Source organism: Aquarana catesbeiana, linkage group LG13 (assembly GCF_042186555.1).
Source record: "Aquarana catesbeiana isolate 2022-GZ linkage group LG13, ASM4218655v1, whole genome shotgun sequence".
NCBI classification, from domain to species: Eukaryota; Metazoa; Chordata; class Amphibia; order Anura; family Ranidae; genus Aquarana; species Aquarana catesbeiana.
In genome coordinates, this window is record NC_133336.1 from 85,894,882 (window position 1) to 85,919,140 (window position 24,259).

General features: G+C 39.3%; 1 protein-coding gene across 5 annotated transcripts in view; it reads left to right on the forward strand.

The window, feature by feature from the left end:
- Positions 1-24,259, forward strand: part of SLC8A3 (solute carrier family 8 member A3) — a 516,152-nt gene that overhangs the window by 151,117 nt on the left and 340,776 nt on the right. For 3 of the 5 annotated variants that reach the window (XM_073608552.1, XM_073608555.1, XM_073608553.1), the window contains exon 2: positions 16,680-18,507. The exons of the other annotated variants lie outside the window; for them this stretch is intronic. In XM_073608552.1, coding sequence (XP_073464653.1) covers positions 16,742-18,507 — 1,766 coding nt within the window. In that variant the 5' untranslated portion in view covers positions 16,680-16,741. The remainder of the gene's footprint in view (positions 1-16,679; positions 18,508-24,259) is intronic. 5 annotated transcript variants of the gene reach the window in all.

Sequence of the window (24,259 nt, forward strand, 5' to 3'; positions counted from 1 at the left end):
TGCGCGTCTGAACTGCATACAGATGAATGCATTTTCGGATCGGAACTTTTTCCAACCGAAAAATTGAGAACCCGCTCTTAATTTTTTGCTGGCACGAATTCCCCAAGCAAAAGTCTGACGGAGCATACACACGGGCGTATTTTCCGACCAAAAGCTCTCATCGGTCTTTTGCTAGCCGAATTTCCGATCGTGTGTACGCGGCATAAGCCACTTCAGATAAGATTTGGCCCCCCTTCATGACTAGGCCATTTTTTGCTATTCGGCACTGCTCTACTTTCACTGGCGATTGCACGGTCATGCAGCGTTGTACCCAAACAAAATTTGTATAATTTTTTCACACAAATAGAGCTATAGATCACCGAATAGAATTATTTGTTCACCACTGAGTCTTTTATTATTTGCGCTATAAACAAAAAAAGACCAGAAATTCGGAAAAAAAAAAAAATATTTTCTACTTTTTTCTGTAAAACATATCCAATAAAATGTTTTAAAAATATCTAATTTCTTCATAAATTTTGGCCAAAATGTATTCTGCTACATGTTTTTGGTAAAAAAAAATCCCAATAAGTGTATATTGATTGGTTTGCGTGAAAGTTATAACGTCTACAAACTATGGTACCCTGTTTCCCCGAAAATAAGACCTAGCGTGATCCTCAGTGATGGCTGCAATATAAGCCCTACCCCCTAAATAAGCCCTAGTTAAAGTCCTTGTAGGTCTTATTTTCAGGGTAGGGCTTATTTTTGGGGAAACAGGGTAGGGCTTATTTGGGGGGTAGGGCTTATATTGCAGCCATCACTGACAATCACGCTAGGTCTTATTTTCGGGGAAACAGGGTGTATATATACTGGAATGTTTGCTTTGCAAGGATGAGAAACTGACAGATCGCTGTGTAGAGAGCTCTGTGTTAAATTTCAACACAGACCTCTCGGAGTGAATGTACACAGCCAATCAGCAGGTCCCAGATGTGGATCATTGGCCAGGACTTCCTGACAGGCTCCTGTTTTGTACAATCACAGCGGGAGCTAGCTGGGGGGCGCACTTGCTCATGCCCTAAACCTGGAAGTAGGCAGCGACGCACCAGTAGGACGCTTTGCCTACAGCAGCCGCTCACCCGCAGTATAATGTGCGTGGGTGGTTGTTATGTGGTTAACCACTTAAATACCAGGCACTTTCACCCCCTTCCAGGCCAATTTTCAGCTTTCAGCGCTGTCACACTTTGAATGACAGTTGTGCGGTCATGCAATGCTGTACTAAACTAAATTTTTATAATTTTCTTCCCACAAATAGAGCTTTCTTTTGGTGGTATTTAATCACCACTGGGTTTTTTATATTTTGCTAAACAAATTTAAAAAGACAGACATTTTTGGAAAATAATTATTTTTCTTCTTTTCTGTTATAAAATTTTGTTTTCTCCTTCACTGATGGGCACTGATATGCAGCACTGATAGGTGGCACTGCTGGGCAGCAATGATGGGCACTGATAGGCGGTACTGATGGGCACTGATGGGTGGCACTGATGGGCACTAATAGATGGCACTGATAGGCAGCACTGATGAGGAGGCACTGAATGTCATTACTAATGGGCACTGATTGGCATCTGATAGGCACTACTTAGCATGTGTGATTGGCACCACTGATAATCAATGCACTGATTATCAGCGCAGACCCCCCCGCCAGGAAAGCCGCTGATTGGCTCTCCTCTACTCGCATCTTGTCAGCGCAAACTGTGGAATGATGATTACCGGCACTTCCTGATTACCGCTGTGATCAGCTGTGATTAGTCAAAGCTGTTCACGTGGTTAAGAGCCTACATTCTAGGCTCTTTACCACGATTGGAGATGCAGTGTGTCGGAGCGACACACAGCAGCAACAATCGCCACACTGTGCGAACAAGAGTGGCTTACCCTGCTAGATATCATATGGCTTCCAGTCAGAATAACTGAGCCACCTTGAGGGCGTCATTCCGCAATAGGGCAGCAGGGAAGTGGTTAAAGTGGAAATAATATAAATATAAAGGGGTAGGTGGCGCTGCCAAGAGACTTGGTAATATATTGACTAAAGCAATCTTGAAAAAGTGCATGTGCACGTGCAAACTGTTACCAAGACTCCAAATGATCCTATTGTGCCAAAACTTCATCAATAAAAATAAAGAATAAAAAGTGTTTTTCAAAATTGCAAATAGTGCTATGTGCCAAAATCTTCATCCATAAATAGAATAAAGTGCTAATAAGGAAATGTATATATAAATATATCTATATATATATATATATATATATATATAGAGAGAGATAGATATATCTATGGATATATATATCTCATAGGGGTGCACTAATGCCCTGTACACAATGTGTGATAGGACCTTGTTGTCGGAAATTCCGATCATGTGTGGGCTCCATCACACATTTTCCATCGGAATTTCCAACACACAAAGTTTGAGAGCTTGCTATAAAATGTTCCCACAACAAAATCCGTTGTCGGAAATTCCAATTGTGTGTACACAAATCCGACGCACAAAGCATGCTCAGAATAAATTAAGAGACGAAAGCTATTGGCTACTGCCCCGTTTATAGTTGCGACGTACGTGTTTTACGTCACCGCGTTCAGAACGATCGGATTTTCCAACAACTTTGTGTGACCGTGTGTATGCAAAACAAGTTTGAGCCAACATCAGTCAGAAAAAAATCCATGGATTTTGTTGTCGGAATGTCCGATCAATGTCCGATCGTGTGTACGGGGCATCAGAGTTCTCACAGCATTATTCCATCTATCTAACTGCTTAGTTAGAATAACATGATCCACGAGAGGACAAATGGACTAATTGAATGTCCGTGCCCTCAGTGGTCAAGGTGGGGAACTTCAAGACATGTCCACCCACTATATCACATCCAGATACTACCTTGTAAAACAATGAGAATTATATGCAATTATTGCTATGTACCAAAATCTTTATCCAGAAACAGAATAATAAAGTGCTAGTAAAGGAAACATATGTGTATAAAAAGCAACACAAAATATATATGTAATATCCTATATTAGTCCAAAGTGACTTGTGCAATCAATGTCCATAAACGTGACTCTCCAAAGTGACTGGTGCTGAATTCCAAAGTGACTGTATACGAAAAATTGGTCACAACTTCTGTGCAGAAAGTGATCAACACACACATTTACAGAGCGAATTCAACAGATCTGGGACGTGCGCGTTCCACAGACCAGATACAGGAAACCGGAAGTGACGTGATCGTGTTCCAAGTTCCGCCTTATGTATTTTGCCGTCAAATGTCATCAGAAGCAGTCCACTTCGCCGTCCCAGATCTGTTCAATTTACCCTGTTCAAGCTTTTGCCACTAATGAGTGCCTTTTTTATAAATAAAAAAAAAAACTTTTTTTATCTGATTTACACTATGAGTGTCCCTCCTTTCCATCCATCCACATGCTGATATCCCGTGATTTAACACATCGTGGAAGAGGTCCCTGCATTGAATACTGGAACAAAGGCTGATCTGACTACATGCATTTTACCCCTGTAGCGGTGCAGCTATCTGGTGAGTGTGGAACCGAGAGGGGAGCACGAGTTTCTGCTTTTTATACACATATATTTCCTTTACTAGCACTTTAATATTCTGTTTATGGATGAAGATTTTGGTACATAGCAATACTAGATTTTGGTACGTAGCAATTCCCGGCATGCTGGGAATGCTAACTGTCACATTTGCTTGTTCTCTCAACCAAACTGTCAAACCATCAAATGGCTGGCATCATAACTGATCACATGTTCAGCATCATGACAGTTGAAGATCAAACAGAGGCCAAGATGGCAGCTTCCCTGGCGGAAAACAATAGGAGGGTTTACTTCCGCTTTACGCTGCAAAGGAAGTTCGATAGAAGTGTACACATACCTTAAGGTCCGTACACACAATCAGAAAATTGTACAAAAAATACCGCTTTCGAAGTGATTGTAAGATAATCTGATCGTTAGTACACAGCTTTTGTCCGAAATTATCAGGAGGATCAAACACAAAAATCTTTCTCAAACGATACCAAATTGTACAATTTTCATTTCATCAGGACAGTTATCCTCCAGAAATACACTACAAATACAATACAATACATCACTTCTGAATTTTTATTCTGTCATACAAGAATTTTCGTACTTTAGTAGCCTCTTCATTATCGATATGGAGACTAGCATACAAAAAAAAACCAGATGATCATTCGTCCGATAATCTTATCGTGTGTACTAGGCTTTACCTAATTTATTTTTAACACATTTTCATTGACAGAGAAAAAAGTACAAAAACAGAAAAAAAAAGAAATAACTGATATAAAAGATGAAGAGAGTATACAAAAATCCTTCAATATCCATATTTCCTCTTCCTTAAACATAACCATGTATAAAGTCTAGTCATACAGTGCCTTGAAATAGTATTCATACCCCTTGAAATTTTCTACATTTTGTCATGTTACAACCAAAAACGTAAATGTATTTTATTGGGATTTTATGTGATAGACCAACACAAAGTGGCACATAATTGTGAAGTGGAAGGAAAATGATTAATGGTTTTCAAAATTTTTTACAAATAAATATGTGAAAAGTGTGGTGTGCATTTGTATTCAGCCCCTTTACTCTGATACCCCTAACTAAAATCTAGTGGAACCCATTGCCTTCAGAAGTCACTTAATTAGTAAATAGAGTCCACCTGAGTGTACAGCTGTTCTGTGAAGCCCTCAGAACCTTAGTGAACAAACAGCATCATGAAGGCCAAGGAACACACCAGGCAGGTCAGGTATGAAGTTGTGGAGAAGTTTAAAGCAGGATTAGGTTATAAAAAAATATCCCAAGCTTTGAACATCTCACGGAGCGCTGTTCAATCCAGCAGCCAAAAATCGAAAGAATATGGTACAATTGCAAACCTACCAAGACATGGCCGTCCACCTAAATTGACAGGCTGGGCAAGGAGAGCATTAATCAGAGAAGCAGCCAAGAGGCCCATGGTAACTATTAGTCTTGCACTCCACAAATCTGGCCTTTATGGAAGAGTGGCAAGAAGAAGGTAATTGTTGAAAGAAAGTCATGGGAAGTCCTGTTTGCAGTTTGTGAGAAGCCATGTGGTGAACACAGCAAACATTTGGAGAAGTTTCTCTGGTCAGATGAGACCAAAATTGAACTTTTTGGCCTAAAAGAAAAACGCTATGTCTGGCAGAAACCTAACACTGCACATCACCCTGAACACACCATCCCCACCGTGAAACATGGCAGTGGCAACATCATGTTGTGGGGATGCTTTTCTTCAGAAGGGACAGGAAAGCTGGTCAGAGTTGATAGGAAGATGGATAGAGCCAAATACAGGGCAATCGTGAAAGAAAACAACAACATTTGTTGTCGAAAATCCGATCGTGTGTACGGGGCATGAGAGTCTGAAAATAACTTGAGACTGGGGTTGGAGTTTCACCTTCCAGCAAGACAACGACCCTAAACATACAGTCATACTACAATGGAATGGTTTAGATCAAAGCATATTCATGTGTTACAATGGCCCAGTCAAAGTCCAGACCTAAATCCAATTGAGAATCTGTGGCAAGACTTGAAAACATCTGTTCACAGACGCTCTCTATCCAATCTGACAAAGCTTGATTTTTCTTGCAAAGAAGAATGGGCAAAAATGTCACTCTCTAGCTGAGCAAACCTGGTGGAGACATCCCCAAAAAGACTTGCAGCTGTAATCGCAGCGAAAGGTGGTTCTACAAAGTATTGATTCAAATGCATGACACACTTTTCACATATTTATTTGTAAAATGTTTTGAAAACCATTTATCATTTTCCTTCCACTTCACAGGTATGTACCACTTTGTGTTGGTCTATCACATAAAATCCCAATAAAATACATTTACGTTTTTGGTTGTAACATGACAAAATGTGGAAAATTTTAAGGGGTGTGAATACTTTTTCAAGACACTGTATGTAATTCCATACAAGCCTATATATTTTTCTTCTCCATCTTGCATAAATACTAATTATTTATTCATTATTTTTTCCTAAAACTGTATTGAGTGCCCTTTAAACAAAACAAAACAAGAGAAAAAAAAAGAACAAAGACAATAAGAAAGGCATATTCAAATAGAGGGCTTATTTCACTTTACCACCTTAATCAATGTCACAAATACACAGCTTCACATTAAGGTCCTAAAATCATCTGTTTCCATATATATTATTCAGAGGGTCCACCTTAAATGAAAGATCTCATATCTTTATCATTTTGTTGTGCAACTTTTTCCTCTATCCTCATTAAATGGCACGTCTATATAATCATTGGGGATTTGGCAGATGGATTATCATTGGTCCGATAATCTCATCGTGTGTACTAGACTTTAGACACAATGTTTTGTGGTGTGGCAAAAATGATACCCCCTGTCATGTTTGGTGGGCAAAGTACATCCAGCCACGATCAATGTAGGTGATTGCTGAATGTGCTCCATGCAATAGGTGCTTTATAAACCCCGGAATAACCAGACCTGCCCCAGACCGGTGGTTGTACTCCCTGCTCTGGATACAACCTCTAGTTTTTATTGGCTTGTTGTCACAGCATGTATGGGTGAGGGGTTGCATGCCACTTCTGCAATAATGAACCTGCATGCCCACAGTTTTTATTTAAATGTTAGTTCCATTAATAAACAAGGACCAACATATAAATATAGTACTTTGTTTTATTTGAGAAACGCATTTTGACCCATTGGCATGTTGCCATGGTGATGTAAGAGATAGTTGTGTTTCAAATACTGGAGAATATTGGAGAAGCTACAGAAAGTCTTATGCCCCGTACACACGGTCGGACATTGATCGGACATTCCGACAACAAAATCCTAGGATTTTTTCCGACAGATGTTGGCTCAAACTTGTCTTGCATACACACGGTCACACAAAGTTGTCGGAAAATCCGATCGTTCTGAATGCGGTGACGTAAAACACGTATGTCGGGACTATAAACGGAGCAGTGGCCAATAGCTTTCATCTCTTTATTTATTCTGAGCATGCGTGGCACTTTGTCCGTCGGATTTGTGTACACACGATCGGAATTTCCGACAACGGATTTTGTTGTCGGAAAATTTTATCTCCTGCTGTCCAACTTTGTGTGTCGGAAAATCCGATGGAAAATGTCCGATGGAGCCCACACACGGTCGGAATTTCCGACAACACGCTCCGATCGGACATTTTCCATCGGAAAATCCGACCGTGTGTACGGGGCATTAGACTGAATAAACTAGAAACACTGATCCTGCACTGTAAAGTGAGGAAATGCTGATGGTAATTTATATTAATTAATGCATACAATTTCCCCATAAAATGTAAATGTAGTAGTTATCCAACAGAAGCAGTTTTTTAAAAGCCAAAGAAAAATGTCTGCCCTGCCCATGGTAACCAGTCAAATGTTAATGTTCATTCCCCCACTTGCACAGCAGAAATGAGGTGGAATCTGGTTGCTATAAGGAACATCTTTCTTTTGTTTATCAACTTTCTGTATTGCTGGAAAAACATTCATAGATCGTTAGGTCCTCACATTACATAAATTTGGTAGATCTTATGCCGCGTACACACGATCGGAATTTCCGAGGGAAATGTCCGAGTGAGCTTGTTGTCAGAAAGTCCGACTGTGCTTATGCTCCATTGAACATTTACTGTCGGAATTTCGGCACACAAATGTTTGAGAGCAGGCGCTCAAATTTTCTGACAACAAAACATGTTGTCGGGAAGTCCGATCGTGTGTACACAAGTCCGTCGCACCAAAGTTCACGCATGCTCTGAATCATGCAGAAGGCTATTGAACTGGCTATTGAACTTCCTTTTACTCGGCTCGTCTTACCTGTTGTATGTCACCACGTTCTTGACGTTCGGAATTTCTGACAACATTTGTGTGACCGTGTGTATGCAAGACAAGTTTGAGCCAACATCCTTCTGAAAAAAATCCACGGTTTTGTTGTCGAAAAATCTGGTCATGTGTAGAGGGCATAAGGTTGGTTGTAATATCTATAGTGCCTTAGGATATGTAAATGTTGCAGTTATTACAGGGTAAGATATGTTTACTCAATTTATGGCAATGGTAGAATACATACTGCACACGTGTATTCAGTGATTCACAATCAGAGTAATTACAGGTGCATCTCAAAAAATTTTAATATCATCAAAAAGTTAATTTATTTCAGTAATTCAACTCAAAAAGTAAAACTCCTATATTGTATAGATTTATTACACACAGTGTGAGATATTTCAAGCATTTATTTCTTTTAATTTAGATGATTATGGCTTACAGCTTGTGAAAACCCAAAATTCAGTATCTCAGAAAATTAGATTATTACATAAGACCAAAAAAAAAAAAAGGATTTTTAATACAAAAATGTTGGCTTACTGAAAAGTATTTCCATGTATAGTATAGTACACACTCAATATTTAGTCAGGGCTCCTTTTGCATGAATTACTGCATTACTGTGGCTTGGCATGGAGGGGATCAGCCTGTGGCACTGCTGAGGTGTTATGGAAGCCCAAGTTGCTTTGATAGCAGCCTTCAGCTCATTGTTGGGTCTGGTGTCTCTCATCTTCCTCTTGACAATACCCCACAGATTCTCTATGGGGTTTAGGTCAGGCAAGTTTGCTGGCCAATCAAGCACAGTGATACCATGATCATTAAACCAGTTATTGGTACTTTTGGAAGTGTGGGCAGGTGCCAAGTCCTGCTGGAAAATGAAATCAGAATCTCCATAAAGCTGGTCAACAGAGGGAAGCATGAAGTGCTCTAGAATTTCCTGATAGAGGGTTGCGCTGACTTTAGATCTGATAAAACACAGTGGCCAACACCAGCAAAAGACATGGCTCCCCAAATCATCACTGACAGTGGAAAATTCGCACTGGACCTCATGCACATGGATTCTGTGGCTCTCTACTCTTCTTCCTGACTCTGGGACTTTGATCCCCAAATTAAATGCAATGAAATCTAATTTTCTGAGATACTGAATTTTGGGTTTTTACTAGCTGTAAGACAAAATCATCAAAATTTAAAGAAAGAAATGCTTGAAATATATTGTGTGTAATGAATCTATGTAAAATATATGAGTTTCACTTTTTGAATTGAATTACTGAAATAAATTAACATTTTGATGATATTCAAATTTTTTGAGATGCACCTGTATGTACTTCATGCTAACTGTCTATTCAGTGGGGACCCCCTCCCTATCATAATTTACTGCGCTAAATGGTCAAAAATCACCTGTGTAGGTAAAAAAAAAGTAGTTAATAAGCTTTTTTTAATCAGTTTTCTGTAGTGCGGGGGGGGTGACATTACAATCTTTTTGACAAGATCCAGGTGAATGGCAAGTATCCAAAATCTCATGCGATGAAACTACAGCAGAGTGTAGTGGCGTCTTCTTGTGTGATTTGGGCTACTCTGCATTCTCCAGGATCTTGCCAAAAGGATGGTTATGTTACCGTTGCCTAGGTGCTGTTGGTGGGACCAAGTGTAAGGTACATTAACTAACTTTTTGACAGTTTGGTTCATAAAATTAGGATGGGAGAAGGGTCCCTCACTGAATTACCAGACCTTGTTATTAAATGCTTTAAAGTGGATCTTGCATAATACTCCAAAGTCATGATGTAGAGTTGAGATCCAACCCACAGGATATGAAAATGTTAAGGAAAAAAAAGCCATTGGAAGGAAAAAGAAAGAGCTACTTACGACATGGTTTCCAATGTCCTCCCCTAGTTCTCATAGTGGCATCCTAGAAAAGCTGAGGATCTTAAACCTCGTATGAACGCACTCCTACACTGCCCAGGAGCGCATTTTCACTCGATTTGGGTTCCTGTGCTTTCCTAGAATTCATGACTAAGCAGAATGTCATCACCCTCACTTAAGCAAGGGTGCTGGAATCTGTGGTTTAAGGGTTTAAGGTATGTAACTTTTTCTACCAGTGTTTTCCCCAAAAAATTGCTTAAAAGAAAATTTAGTGCTGTTGATGTTTTTAGATGTACAGTATATGAAAGACCAGCTGGATATCAATAACCTCATGAATATGTGTTCTTGTTTTCAAAACATTAATTCTATGTATAGTTTCAAATGTTATATCTATAAGGAATTATGCATATTTTCTAACTACCAGAGGTTCTGCCATCTGTGTTGCAGTGCTACATAATGGTTGGTTGAGCTGCTCCTTCTCATAATGCAAAACTATGTGTTGGCCGACTGAAAACACACTCCCCGTGTGGCTGATATGTTGTCAATATGATCAGTAGACACAGGGGTTTGGGTAGCTGAAGTTATTAAAAAATCTCAACTTTTACTGTCAAGTCAAGCTTGTCCTTTTTACTTGCCACCTCTCCAGCCTCCCTATAATTCCTTTGGAAGGGCAGATAGCCTGAATGACCAATAGAGAGACTCAGGAGGTGGGAGAAGCAGGGAAAACCTTAACATTTGCAGGGAAACTTGACGTCTGCCTACATTTTCTAAACTATTGGCTGGCATATGGTTTTCACTGAAGAAAGACTCTGACTATTAATTTTTTTTCATCATATGACCACATTGAGTTGCTCAGGTTTGTGATGGGTGCACATTATTTGCCCTAATAAAATTAGTTTCTTTAAAATTAAAAGTCTAACTAAAGGCAAAACTTTTTTTATTACTCTTTAGTTTTGGACAGAGAAGATCGAGATTAGAACACCTACCAGTTTATATTGCAGTCTGTGCCCACATTAAGTAGATTCACCATCCCTATTTATCATGTTTACGATTATCATTGAAAGTGAAATCAAAGAAAATCTCAAATCTTGGGTTGTCCCTAGAAAAGTAATAGAGGGGAAATCTTCCAATGGGGACACTAGTTCTGGTGACCTGGGGGTCCCCAAGAAATTCCTTTAATATGCAGGGATTTCCTCTCACTTCCTGTTGGGCTATGGGAATCTGACAAGGGTTCTAATACTCCCTTGCTCAAAATGAAAAAAAAAAGTTTTGCCTATAGTTCTACTTTAAATAATCTGGCTAGAAAAATGTTTATATATTCAAATCAGTTTTAAAAGTGTGGTGCAAAAAATGCTGGCTATTGTATTAATGTTGTTGTATGTCTTTTATAATTTTCATTCAGTATGTTTTTTCTTTGTTCGGTTTGTTATGTCTTTGTGAATATATTTTGTTGCTTTGTCTGGTTGAAAGCCTTTTCTTCTCTTCTTTTTTCCCTGAAATTCCTTCCTGCAGTTTCCCTTGTCATATGTCAAGTTTGCTAAAAGCTGCTTTTGTTGATGTCTTTGTAGGCTTCCTTATTATATAATGTGCTATGATAACTGTCATATTTCTTTCTGTCTCCTACATAAATCACATTTACCTGTTGCTTGTAGATTTACTGCTCCCTATAAGTATCCCTACTGCCTTCAAGTAGACAATGACACTATACCGTAATTCGGCTTACTTACTCTTCTCGTATATCACTCCCAAGATGAAGAGTGTAGCCATCTCATTTCCACTACCTCTACTGCGGCAACAATCTGCAGCAATCATGGTTTTCTTTCCTATGCTAGTTTATACAAATGAGCTGCTTTAGAAAAAGTAAAGCAAACAAAACTGCAAAAAAAAAAAAAAAAGAATCTTTTTGCCCAGAGCTTCAAATCCAGGCTCCATCTTTCATTTTTGAAATAGAGTAGTTGATTTGCCATCATGGACATTATCTCAATTCTTTGCTTCAGTTTTATTCCTTATAATGGAATACTGTACAGTACATTTTTGGCTTACTCCATTACTTAGTTTTCAGTGCTGTCATTCAGGGGCTTCTAGCTGGGAGTTTTTCAGCAAGGCTTCTGGGGGCCCCAATGACCTACAGGTATGACAATAAAATTAATGATTAGTTTGCAAAACTGTGCAGTTTTTAATATCTGCTAGAGCCCTTGACTGCATAGGTTGTTTTTTGAAAAAGGTTGACTTAGCCTTTAAGGATGCCAGTATCAATTATTCATTTGTGCTGACTGCAAATAATTACCAATGTAAATTCATTTAGCCTTCCTTTATCATTTAGTAGCTAATGTCCAACAATGTCCGTATATGAATTCCAACTAGTCAGTAAGGACGCATTGCACCCATGCTTGCTTACTGCGTATGATAGTTGACAAGAGCATGGTCAGAAGCTGCTTGAGATACTCAATTCAATTAGTTGGCTAACTGATCAATACTATCGTCCATTACTACAATAATTGACTGTCAAAGCCTCTGGGTAAAGAGAAGAAGACACTGCTCATTGAAGTTGAGTAAAACCGCTTAGTAGCATTAATTGTGTTTCATTGACTCCGCTGGGAAGGCTGTCATTAGAAACTTTTTGCAGTCAGGCTTAATATTATTGAATTTCCTGCTTTTTAATTTACTTTAAAATAATCACATTTTACATGGGCTGAGTAAAATGTGAAAATCATACAGTAAAAATGCTTCATCATAATAAAATTATATTCCAGAAAAATATCTATTTTGGACAAACAATTCAGACTTTTATTGGTAGTATTGGAAGTTTCTGCACAAACATGCTAAACAATAATCAATCAGTTGTATACTTCCAATTTTCTTTTTATGCATATCCACATTTAAAGGGGATTTTCACCTTTTCAGAATGACATATTGTCTTGGTCCCATCGAGTCCCATGACCACAGTTTCTGGAACAGCTAGTTGTACCTTCACATTTCATCTGTGGCACCAACCCTCTACTCAGACATACACTAAACACTGTTAAGAGTTATTACACTACTTATTAGTCTTTTTCTAATTATAAAGTACCTTCGTCCTATCAATTCTACAAAAACAACTATGAAATTGAGGCAACCTTGAACTTTCGTGGTATGTGGGACTTACAATGCTCAAACAGCTTTTTATTAAAAAATACATTTATTGAAAAAAAATCCATTAAAAAATACCCAAAATGTCAGACATATGACATACAAAAGGTACAAAGTATCCCATGACAAGAAACAACTTGAAACAATTAAATTCCTCTGGTGTGAACTGGAAAGGAATAGATGTATCGACCCACGATGGGGGATTTGATATTCGTCTTTTTCCAGTTACAGACGCTACATGTTTCAGACTCGCTTCTTCAGGAGTATAATTCAGAGAAATGTTTATTCTAAAAGGAAAATATACACATAAGAAATCTTTATTTGACAAGATATGATAATATGATAGAGCTGCAGAATGTGGATCGGACCACCAGGTAACTGCCACAATGGTGAGATGCCCCACCATGTATAGTGGGTTTGACTGTAGTTGTGGCAGTTACCTTATGTGTATGTTTTCCTTTTAGAATAAACATTTCTCTGAATAATCTGAAGAAGCGGGTCTCCGCAAAATATGTAGAGTCTCTAACTGGAAAAAGACTAATATCAAATCCCCCATCGTGGGTCGATACATATATTCCATTTCAGTTCACACCAGAGGAATTGAATTGTTTAAGGTTGTTTCTTTGTCATGGGATATATTGTACCTTTTATATATACAAGGCACTGACCTGACATTGCTGACCATTCATTCATAAAAGTGAAAGATCACTCAACGCTGTGTGATCCATGGGCTGTGTATGTTTACAAGCAGCTGGCAGATAGATCGCACAGCTCCACACCAATGTGTGATATTTCGGTTTTATGAAGGAACAATCAGTGCTGCTTCCTATTTCATAATATTACAAGACTACACAGAGCTGCAAATCTGTATGGTCTAGCTGTAGCTGCTTGTACACATACAGGGCATCAGCAAAAAGATTACACAGAACTGCAGCTTAGAGTGATTGTTTACTATTCTTAATAAACAAGCAGCACTGATCGTTCATTCATATTTGTGGGACTGTTCTCTGGCTGTACCCTCCCCCACAAGAATGCCCATAATTTGGGCTGCAGAATGGGGGGGGGCTACAGTGAAGTGCATTTAAGGGACAATTGGGGCACCAAACAGAATGCCACCAATTGCTATATGCACTTGGTCCTCTGGGGAATTAAATCAAATCTGAACAAAATTCAAAGATGGTTCTACCTTAAAGCAGAGCTCCACCGATAAGGTGAAGCTCCACTTGTTTGCTTCCTACCCCCCTCCACTGACCCATTTGGCACCTTTGGTGGGGGGAGAAGGGGATACCTGTTTTTGACAGGTACCTGTTCCCACTTTAGGGGGACTTTGCTGTGGCGAAGTCCCCAGATGTTCAGCCCCCCTCCTCCATTCCCCGCGACTGGGCCATTCAAAGAGTGCAGCCGCAAGGCTTCACTGCCGATTTCCCTTACAAGGCATGGCAGTGGCGGGACCTGAGAGCCCATTAAAAAAACGGCTGGGGTGCCGACAACGTGGGATACCTGGACAGATAAGTGTCCTGATATTAAAAGTCAGCAGCTGCTGTAGCTTCTGACTTTACATTTTTTGGTGGTTGGGGGGGGCTGAATAAGTAGTCACTGAGTCTCTTAGTCCTTGCAGTCTCAGACTGCAAGGACTAAGCAAAGCAAAGCTCATAAAAAAAATGTGTAACTTTGGGAAAAGGGCATCCCTTTTGTTAACACATTCAGGCAGCATACAGAAATTTTATCCCCTGTTTAACTGAAAATGTTTTGAGAAACTGAAATCCAGCCAGATATGAAAAGCACATAAATTCAGCTTTGTATAAAGACTAACTTCAGGTTTACTTTCACTATAAATAGTTTGGTTTTGGCCAAACTATTTCCTTTACGGTCTGCTGCAGCTGCTGTCAGCGCTTTATAAACTGTACAGTATGTATCATCAGTTACATGCAGTAAGCAGTGCTGTGTTCCTGCACTTCCCCATCTGCTGCTAGTACAAAATCGAGCCCAGCTGAGTGCTGCTCAGACATTCACAGGAAGACTTAAATTTTTATGAATAAATACAAAGCTTCCTCTGAGTGGCTAAGGTGGAGTGGTCATGGATTACTTCACAATCTTTACCTCAGCCAATCAGGGGAAGCCTTATTGACAAAATAAAGATTTTCCTGTGAATGACTGAGCATTGCTAGACTTGATTTTGTACCAACAGCAGATGGGAAGTTGTCATACTGCTGCCAAAAGACAGTGCTACATACTGTATGCAGCTAATGCTACATTCACTCTATACAGCACTGACAGCAGGTGTGTCTCGTAAACAAATCCTGTAGCAGGTAAAATATCCTCCATATATATTTTTCATCTGTGTATTTAGATGTTTGCCTGGAATTCAGCTTCAGCAATTAAGTTCAACAGTGAAATAGACTTTGCTTGATCTATATTAATTCAAAGTTGGATAAGTACCAGTGATAATGGCTAGAAGTGTAAGAATAAGTACGTGTAAGTGTAGTATTTTACTAAATATGTCCTAGGAAGAATGAATGGGGCAGCTTATTTGTTGTCTTTGCACAAGGCCCCCTTTCTGTTATAGAGGGTCACCAATGGTTAAAAATGATTGTGGTAGATACAACTAATAGAAGCTATAGGTCTGTTAAACATTGCTTTATTACCCCTGAAATATTTCTAATATATACTTTAAAAACTAAACAAAAGTGGAATGCAATCCCAGGCTTTTTATTTATTTTTTTTTCAATTCTGTGTAGGGAAGGATTATCTGTCAGATTTTTATTGCTAAGCGTGTTACCTCTCACAAGATTTACCCTTGTGTCCTGTCCTTCCAATTGAATAGATTAAGAAAAGGCTCTGAACCTGGGAGCAAATCCCACCTTTAACACATTGTCACTCAAACAGGTATACTTACTGGGAGATTTCCACTGCTGTTTTGGTGAATATTGTAAAATTTTAGACTCTCTTTAAAGGAGAAGTTCTCCTTTTGTAACATGTTACACCCATATTCAGGGTGTAACTGTAACATGTTACAGGTGCACCGACCCCTGCACCCGACCCCCTGATTTCCTGTTTTGACAGCGAGTGGAGGATCTTCTCTGCCCTCCTGCTGCCACAATCTAAAAAAAAATGCAGCCGTGTGGGGCTCTGTTCACCCGTCACTTGGCCCCGCCATTCATTGATAGTGTTTTGTGAATGTGAAAACTACAAGTACCGAGTGCCTTTGCGGCTGTTCTCAATGAACTACCAGGGTGCTGTTGAGCACTCTAGCTAGTTCACTGAGATACCAGTCAGAGTGAAATTGCCTGCTTGTATCGGGGGAACAGGCAAACAGCTACGCAGACAGTGTGCAGGACTGTGGCGATACACCCATGATCTGCTGATCGTTCATGCAATGCTTTACAAATTCCTAGCAAAAAAAAATAATAAATGCATATTTTTTTACATGCAAAAAAGTGAATTTTTTTTGTAAATGTGAACCTATCCTTTAACTTTCTATACCCTATTACAGAAAGTAATACAGGAAGTAAATCTATACCCCGTTAACAGGAAAACCTGTTAACGGGGCATAGATTTAAATAACTCATTTTGGCTGAAGTTCCACTTAAATTTATACCAGCAGTTCTTTTATGAATTATGGGTATATGTATAACTCTTTACGCTAAATTTTGCCAATGCATTTATCACTTGCGTGCTATAGTTGGCAAGCAACTGGCAAGTACATACAATCATATATTACAAACTGAGTATTGTTGTTATTTATGTTATTTATTTTCAGCATGCATTTTGAAGTACCTGTGGTGGGCAACATGCTTAAAATCTAATTTCTTAATGTTATTCTTATTTTCTAGAGACCCATCCTATCTGTGAGAAGAGGATTATCTGGATTTATAGTTCCTATATAAATTCATGTATGGCTTGGCTAAAGCTACAGCCTCTTGCCTCAACATATCTCCACTTTGGACTTATTACCTTTGTGTTGTTCCTCCAAAGTCTTCAAGTTCATGCTTCTGCCACAGGGAACCCCCCAAGTTCTGGACAAAACAAAACCTGCTCAGGTTCCTATAACTGTAAGGCAGGTGTTATTCTACCAATATGGTATCCAGAAAACCCATCCCTGGGGGACAAAATTGCCAGAGTCATTGTGTACTTTGTGGCAATGATTTACATGTTTCTTGGGGTGTCCATCATTGCAGATCGATTCATGGCATCCATAGAGGTCATAACATCACAGGAACGTGAAATCATAATTAAAAAAACAAATGGAGAGACCACTGCAACCACTATTAGAGTCTGGAATGAGACAGTCTCCAACCTAACCCTTATGGCACTTGGTTCTTCAGCCCCTGAAATCCTTTTGACTTTGATTGAAATATGCGGCCATGGATTTTATGCTGGAGATCTTGGTCCATCAACTATTGTTGGAAGTGCAGCTTTTAACATGTTTATCATTATCGCTATTTGCGTCTATGTCATACCTGATGGAGAAGTTAGAAAAATCAAACATCTACGAGTATTTTTTGTGACAGCAGCATGGAGTATCTTTGCCTATATATGGCTTTACATGATTCTAGCTGTCTTCTCTCCTGGAGTGGTCCAAGTATGGGAAGGTTTGCTTACCTTGTTCTTCTTTCCTGTCTGTGTTGTTCTTGCCTGGGTGGCAGACCGGCGTCTTTTATTTTATAAATATATGCACAAAAAGTATCGGACTGACAAACACAGAGCAATTATGATTGAAACAGAAGCAGAACATCCCAAAGGAATTGAAATGGACGGCAAAGTTATGAATTCCCATTTTCTAGATGGGAATTTATTAAATATGGATGGTAAAGAAGTAGATGAATCTCGCAGAGATATGATTAGAATCCTTAAAGAGCTAAAGCAAAAACACCCTGAAAAGGACTTAGACCAGCTAGTAGAAATGGCAAACTACTATGCTTTGTCACATCAGCAGAAGAGCAGAGCATTCTATCGTATACAAGCCACCAGGATGATGACTGGAGCTGGTAACATCTTGAAGAAGCATGCCGCTGAACAATCCAAACGAAGCACCAGTTTGCAAGATATATGCTTGGATGACTCTGAAGAGTTTGTATCGAAAATCTACTTTGACCCCTGTTCCTATCAATGTCTTGAAAACTGTGGTGGTGTACTGTTGACTGTAGTGAGGAAAGGTGGTGACATATCAAAGACTATTGTGGTGGACTATAAAACAGAAGATGGTTCTGCCAATGCAGGCGCGGACTTTGAGTTTACAGAGGGGTCTATAGTTTTCAAGCCTGGAGAGACACAAAAGGAGTTTTCAGTTGGAATTATTGATGATGATATCTTTGAGGAAGATGAACATTTCTTTGTGAGGCTCAGCAACATAAGAATAGCTGATGTGCCAGAACCAATGGAGCCTAATACTTTTAGCTACCCAAAAGCAGTATTGGTCTCTCCTTATGTGGCCTCCGTTACTATTTTGGATGATGACCATGCGGGGATATTTACATTTGAATGTGACATTATTCGTGTGAGTGAGAGTATCGGTGTGATGGAGGTTAAAGTTCTTAGGACATCTGGAGCTAGAGGCACAGTCATTATCCCTTTTAGGACAGTGGAAGGAACTGCAAAAGGTGGTGGGGAAGATTATGAAGATACATTTGGAGAACTGGAGTTCAAAAACGATGAAACTGTGTAAGTAACTCATTCTTATTATTTGGCCTTGGTTTTTACCTATACTTGGTGTCCTAAGGTGTTGAAATATATCAACATTTATTGCATTGTGAACAAATTAATTATGTAATAAAACACGTCACTTACTTTTTTGACATGTTACTGGTATCGACAGAACTTATTTACAAAGTAATTTGTAATAGCAGGGTGAGAGTGGTGGCATTTTACTAAACAAAGTGGGGGAAGGGTAGGGAGGTGGGACGAGGTTGTTTGTGGAAGGGGGTGGGGGTACTGTTGAGTACCTGTAATTTGTTGGCCCTTATGTAGCAATCTCATAATTTAGGGCTACAAAAGGCACCTGTCAAAGGTTGATGAAGGAAAGTATTTTGCCTTCAGTTTCCTAATAGATGGAACTGATGCAAGGGTATAGCATACAGTTTCTTTTAATTAAAGAATAAGTTCAATTTAATTATTTTTTTTTTAAATGCACATTTTATCCAGGTAAAAAATGTGCATTTATTATTTATTTTATAGGAGTCTGCAGAGCATTTCACCTGTGATCAGCAGATTGCGGTTGCAATGTCAGGCTCCTGCAGACAGTCAGTAGAGCTGTCTGTCGTATGGGCAGGCAGTTACTGAAATCAAGGAAGATCAATGAATTGTGAGAGAACTCACTAAGGTCCTCTCAGTTTATAGAGAACTACAAGCCATCTTCCTCAGTGGAAGACAGTACTTGTAGTTCGTTCACAGAATTCGCTGAATGAATGATGTGGCGAGTGGGCGGAAGCCCTGCATGACTGTGTTTTTCTTGAATTGTGACAGTGGTACTGGTAGAGGTTTCCCTGCCAGCTGTCACGATGGAGGATCAGACTGGGGTGTGGTCAGGTGCTTTAGTAACATGTTACACTCTGAATAGGTGTAACATGTTACTAAATGTGAACTTATCCTTTAAGTAGGGCTTGGCAAGGGTCTGAGGTGAGGGTGAACAGGTAACCTAACATATAAGCTATGTGTCTGTTTACCTTGGAACAAGTCCATTTTCTATTGGTCAGAGCCACCAGCTATGCATTAAAGCCCAGGTGTCCACAGAAGCATGCTGGAGAATACCCTGGGCAGAATTTAGTGGATGTTCTTTTCATGGATTAAAGTTGGTGTGCTAGTTGCTTATTTAATTTTGCATATTCAATACCAAGATCCCTTTGCTACAGTTTAACCTCCCTCCTCACATTCGCTATTGTTGAATTGGACGTTTGGCTCAGAGTTCCCAACTCTTTAATGAATTCCAAGGTGATGGCTACTATACTGGACTTTTGGGAACCAAAAAGCAAAATCTCCATATAAGAAAAATCAGGTAAAGCTTCTATATGTTAGGGCTTCATACTGTATGTGTATAAACAGGGTTTGTTTGATTTCAACTGAATAAGCGATTAAAGCATATCTACCCCCCCCCAAAAAAAAAAAAAAAAAAGAGCAAACAATATACTGTAGCCTTCTTGTCCTACCACATTCCATTCAGCAAGTACAGAAAATATCTGTTGATCCTGCCAGAAATACAGTTTCCTTGTCACATACATACTGTAAATTTAAAAGAAAGCTCAAAGTACCTTATATAAATAGTTTAAACTACTAGTCTCATCAATCCACCATGTAGTGGAGGTGAACAAAGGCAGGTCTGTTTACTGTCCATATGTATACAAATCTGAGTGAGAATATAATCAAAAAACAATCCCCCAGCAGCTAGTAAACCTAAATCACTGCCTAGGTGGTTAGCACAAATTATGTAATCAAAACCAGGGCTATAAACTCATGTCTAGATAAGCATGCACCTTATGTGATCACACTAATGTATGTGTGCAAATATCCCATTAAAGTGAAATCAAATCAGTGCAGTAAACCAATAAATCTATAAACAAAGTAGAAAAAAGTCCATCTACGAAACGTCCAAAAACCTGCAATAATCCACAGCTTATTGCTGAAAGTGATTATCTTCTACCTCAGTGCTCTACATATCAAAAGGCTCACAAGATCCTTATGACCCCCATATTACTAAGCAGATCATAAGACACTTTATACAGGTAGGTATGGGTATAGGGATACTCCAACCCTCTTCTCCTTCCTCCTCCTTTACAAAGGCCTCCACTGCACTCCTGATCCACCAATATTGACGGGAATTAAAACGCACTTCCAACTCCTCTCCTCCAGTTTATCTGAATGTCATAACCCTACTTCTCTGATCACTGTCATAAGCACAGGCATGTAAAACAAAAAGAACTCCATAGTGCAGTGCATTTAATTAAACATGGTTGTATTAAAGTTATACTCACATAACATATCCAAAGCAACATCCAGCAAGAAAAACACTCCACAGGCATAAAATTCCAGTACTTCTGGCTTTCCCTTGCGCCTGACATCACTTCTGGTCGATGTGACGTGTCCAGGCTATGGGAGGATAGCATTGGATCTAAAAAAAAGTAGTCAAGATTACCCAGTAAAATAAATGAACAAAGACTAAAAAAAATGAATGCAGACACTACAATTATGTCTAAGAACCGGTACACCACATAGTTACATATTTAGGCTGAAATAAGACACAAGTCCATCGAGTTCAACCAACCTGTATCCACAGTTGATTCAGAGGAAGGCAAAACAAACTAAACAATAAGGCCTCTTGCACACGGTTGCCTAAAAACCTCAATGTTTTTAGACATGTTGTTTTTACTGATCTAAATGCAGCCCATTGTTTTGAATGTGCCTGTACACACAAATATGCACTGTGTATAGATGAGTAAAAAAATATAATGCTCTTACGCACATAAAATGTTACATTGAAGAGGTTAAAATTCCATTCTGAGAGCTAGGATTCATTTTCTTGTGTCTGCGCATATGTGCAAATACGTGCAAAATAAATGCAAGAAATTTTGGTCAGTAATACTGATGTTCAAACATCAGTACCGTCTACAAGTACCCTAAAGCATGGTCCAATTTGCATTAGCAGGGGAAAAAATCCTTCCTGATCCCCCAGAAGGCAATCGGATATTCCCTTTTTTTTTTATGGCTCGGTTCACACCTAAACCGGCCGCGGATTGCACAGCAATGCTGTCCGTCCCTGTTCTCCGTTTCAGGGACGAATCAGGGAAGAATCTTTGCCTCAATTCGGCCCTGAAACTGAGCCAAAGACGCACAGTGTTTCTGTGCAGTGTGCTCTGCAGCCGCAATGGAGATATGTGAACTGGCTCCATAGGGAGCCAGTCACATTCACCTGCTATGCGAATTGGATGTGGGGAAACCTGCATCTAATTCGCATAGGTGTGAACCCAGCCTTAATCTACTGAGCTGACTATAGCTAGTTGTCCCTTGTCCTTTGTATTGAATTGAAAGTGAATGACTCTACACCAAGTTCACTATGTGGACCACCTATGTATTTATACATGGTGATCTTAATCATACCCCTCTTAATTGCCTCTTCTAAAGAGAGAATAAATTCAGTTCAGCTAATCTTTTCTCATAGGTGAATTCCTTATGCCTCTTATCTGTTTAAATTTGTTCTTCTCTGCACTAAATCTATGATCTACCAGAACACCCAGATCCTTCTTGATCATTGACTCTCTCTGCTTTTCTCCTCCTACAATGTATGATGCATGCATGTTTTTAGCCCCCGAGTGCATGACTTTACATTTTTTAACATCAAACCTTATTTGCCACTTAGTTGCCAAAAAAAAAAAAAAATAGTGCATTAAAAAGAAACACCCAAAAATGGAACTTCCGCTATAAGTGCAGGTGACCCCCTGACATGCCACATTTGGCATGTCATTTTTTTGGGGGAGGAGTGGGTACCCTGTTTTTACAGTCACCCAGCTCCCACTTCCTCCCCTGGCTTCGCGGCGCCGGAAGGAAGATCACCTCTCCCCCCTCCCTCCCTGCAATCTTCTGGGACACGTCCCAGAAGATTGCCTGGCCATTCATAGCACGCAGCGCGGCTCGCCGGGCCACAGCCAGGCACCCACAGTTAGAATGCCGGCACTTTGTAGAGGAGAAGAAGAGGAGCAAGGCTTCCTGCACCCGCATCGCTAGACCATGGGACAGGTGAGTGTCTGATAATTAAATGTTAGCAGCTATACTTTTTGTAGCTGCTGACTTTTAAATGGGTGGAACTCCGCTTTAAGGTCAGTTTGTAAGTTAGAGACATTCTGTAAGGATATCTCAAAGCTTGGTGTCTTCTCCAAACACTGAACTGGTACTTTTAAACCCCAAACTCTATATATTTTATAAATATGTTAAAAAGTAAAGGGCACAACACTGAACCTTTGGGAACACCACTTATAACCGTAGACCAATCAGAGTATGAATCAATAATCACTCCTTTCATAATATGGTCTTTGTTTAAGCCTGTAGAATGTAACTTGTACATTAACCGTGTTTGAGGAATGCGTGCTTTTGCAAAATCCAAGTATAATATATCCCAGCCACTCTTTTGTCGAAGTTTTTGAAAACTTTCTCACAAAAAAAAACTCAGATTTGCTTGATAACTACTGGGGTTAATTTACTAAAGGTAAATCCACTTTGCACTACAAGTACACCTGAAAGTGCACTTGGAGGTGCAGTCACTGTAGATCTGAGGGGTAGATCTGACATGAGGGGAAGCTCTGATTTTATCATCCAATCATGTGCAAGCTAAAATGCTGTTTTTTTATTTTCCTTGCATGTCCCCCTCAGATCTACAGGGACTGCAGACTTTTAGTGGATTTGCCTTTAGTAAATAACCCCCTTTGTCTTTTGTAAATCCATGCTGTCTGTTTCTTACAATATTGTTTTCTAGCAAAAACTCTATTATGTGGTCTTTTACTAAACTCTCAAGTATCTTCCCAACTATAGAAGTTAAACTAACTGGACTGTAGTTACTTGGTAACTTTGATCCCGTTATAAATATAGGCACCGCATTGGCCTTGCAAAAGTACAGCAGTACCACACTAGTCATTAAAGAGTCTCTAAAAACAATGGGGGTTATTTAAGAAAGGCAAATCCCTACAAGTGCAATCTACAAGTGCAAAGTGCACTTGAAAGTGCAGTTGCTGTAGGTCTGAGGGGTAGATCTGAAATGAGGGGAAGCTCTGCTGATTTTATTATCCAATCATGTGCAAGCTAAAATACTGTTTTTTATTTTCCTTGCATGTCCCCCTCGGATTTACAGCGACTGCACTTCCAAGTGCACTTTCAGTGCAATTTCAAGTGCACTTTACACTTGTAGCGCAAAGTGGATTTGCCTTTAGTAAATAACCCCCAATGTCTTTTAAATAGCAGAGCTCAACTCTTTGAGAACATGTGGGTGTAAGCCGCTTGATGATCTTTATTCATCTTTTTTTGTCTAAAGGTTCTTTTTGGGCTATGTCAATGCTATCCCTATTATGGACGTGCGCTCCTCCCTTTTCTTTTGAGCTAAAGATGTTGTATAAAAATATTTGCCTTCACTTAGTCCTCAGTCACCAGCTCCAAAGTATCTTATAAGGGCCCACATGCTCAAACCTGATCTTTTTAGTATTAATAAATTTGAAGTTTTTTTGGGGAGGGGGAGGTTGTCCTATTCCTTTTTTTTTTTTTTTTTTGCAACCTGTCGTTTTTTGCAGCCTTGATTCCCTTTTTATATATTCTGGTATAATCTTTGTAACTTTTTAGCCTTTTAAATGTATTGCCTGTGGGAAAAGATTTTGCAGCGCGTATACATACAGTAAATTTGAAGCATTCTTATTTCTTTTTTGTGTCTTCAATGACCATATTC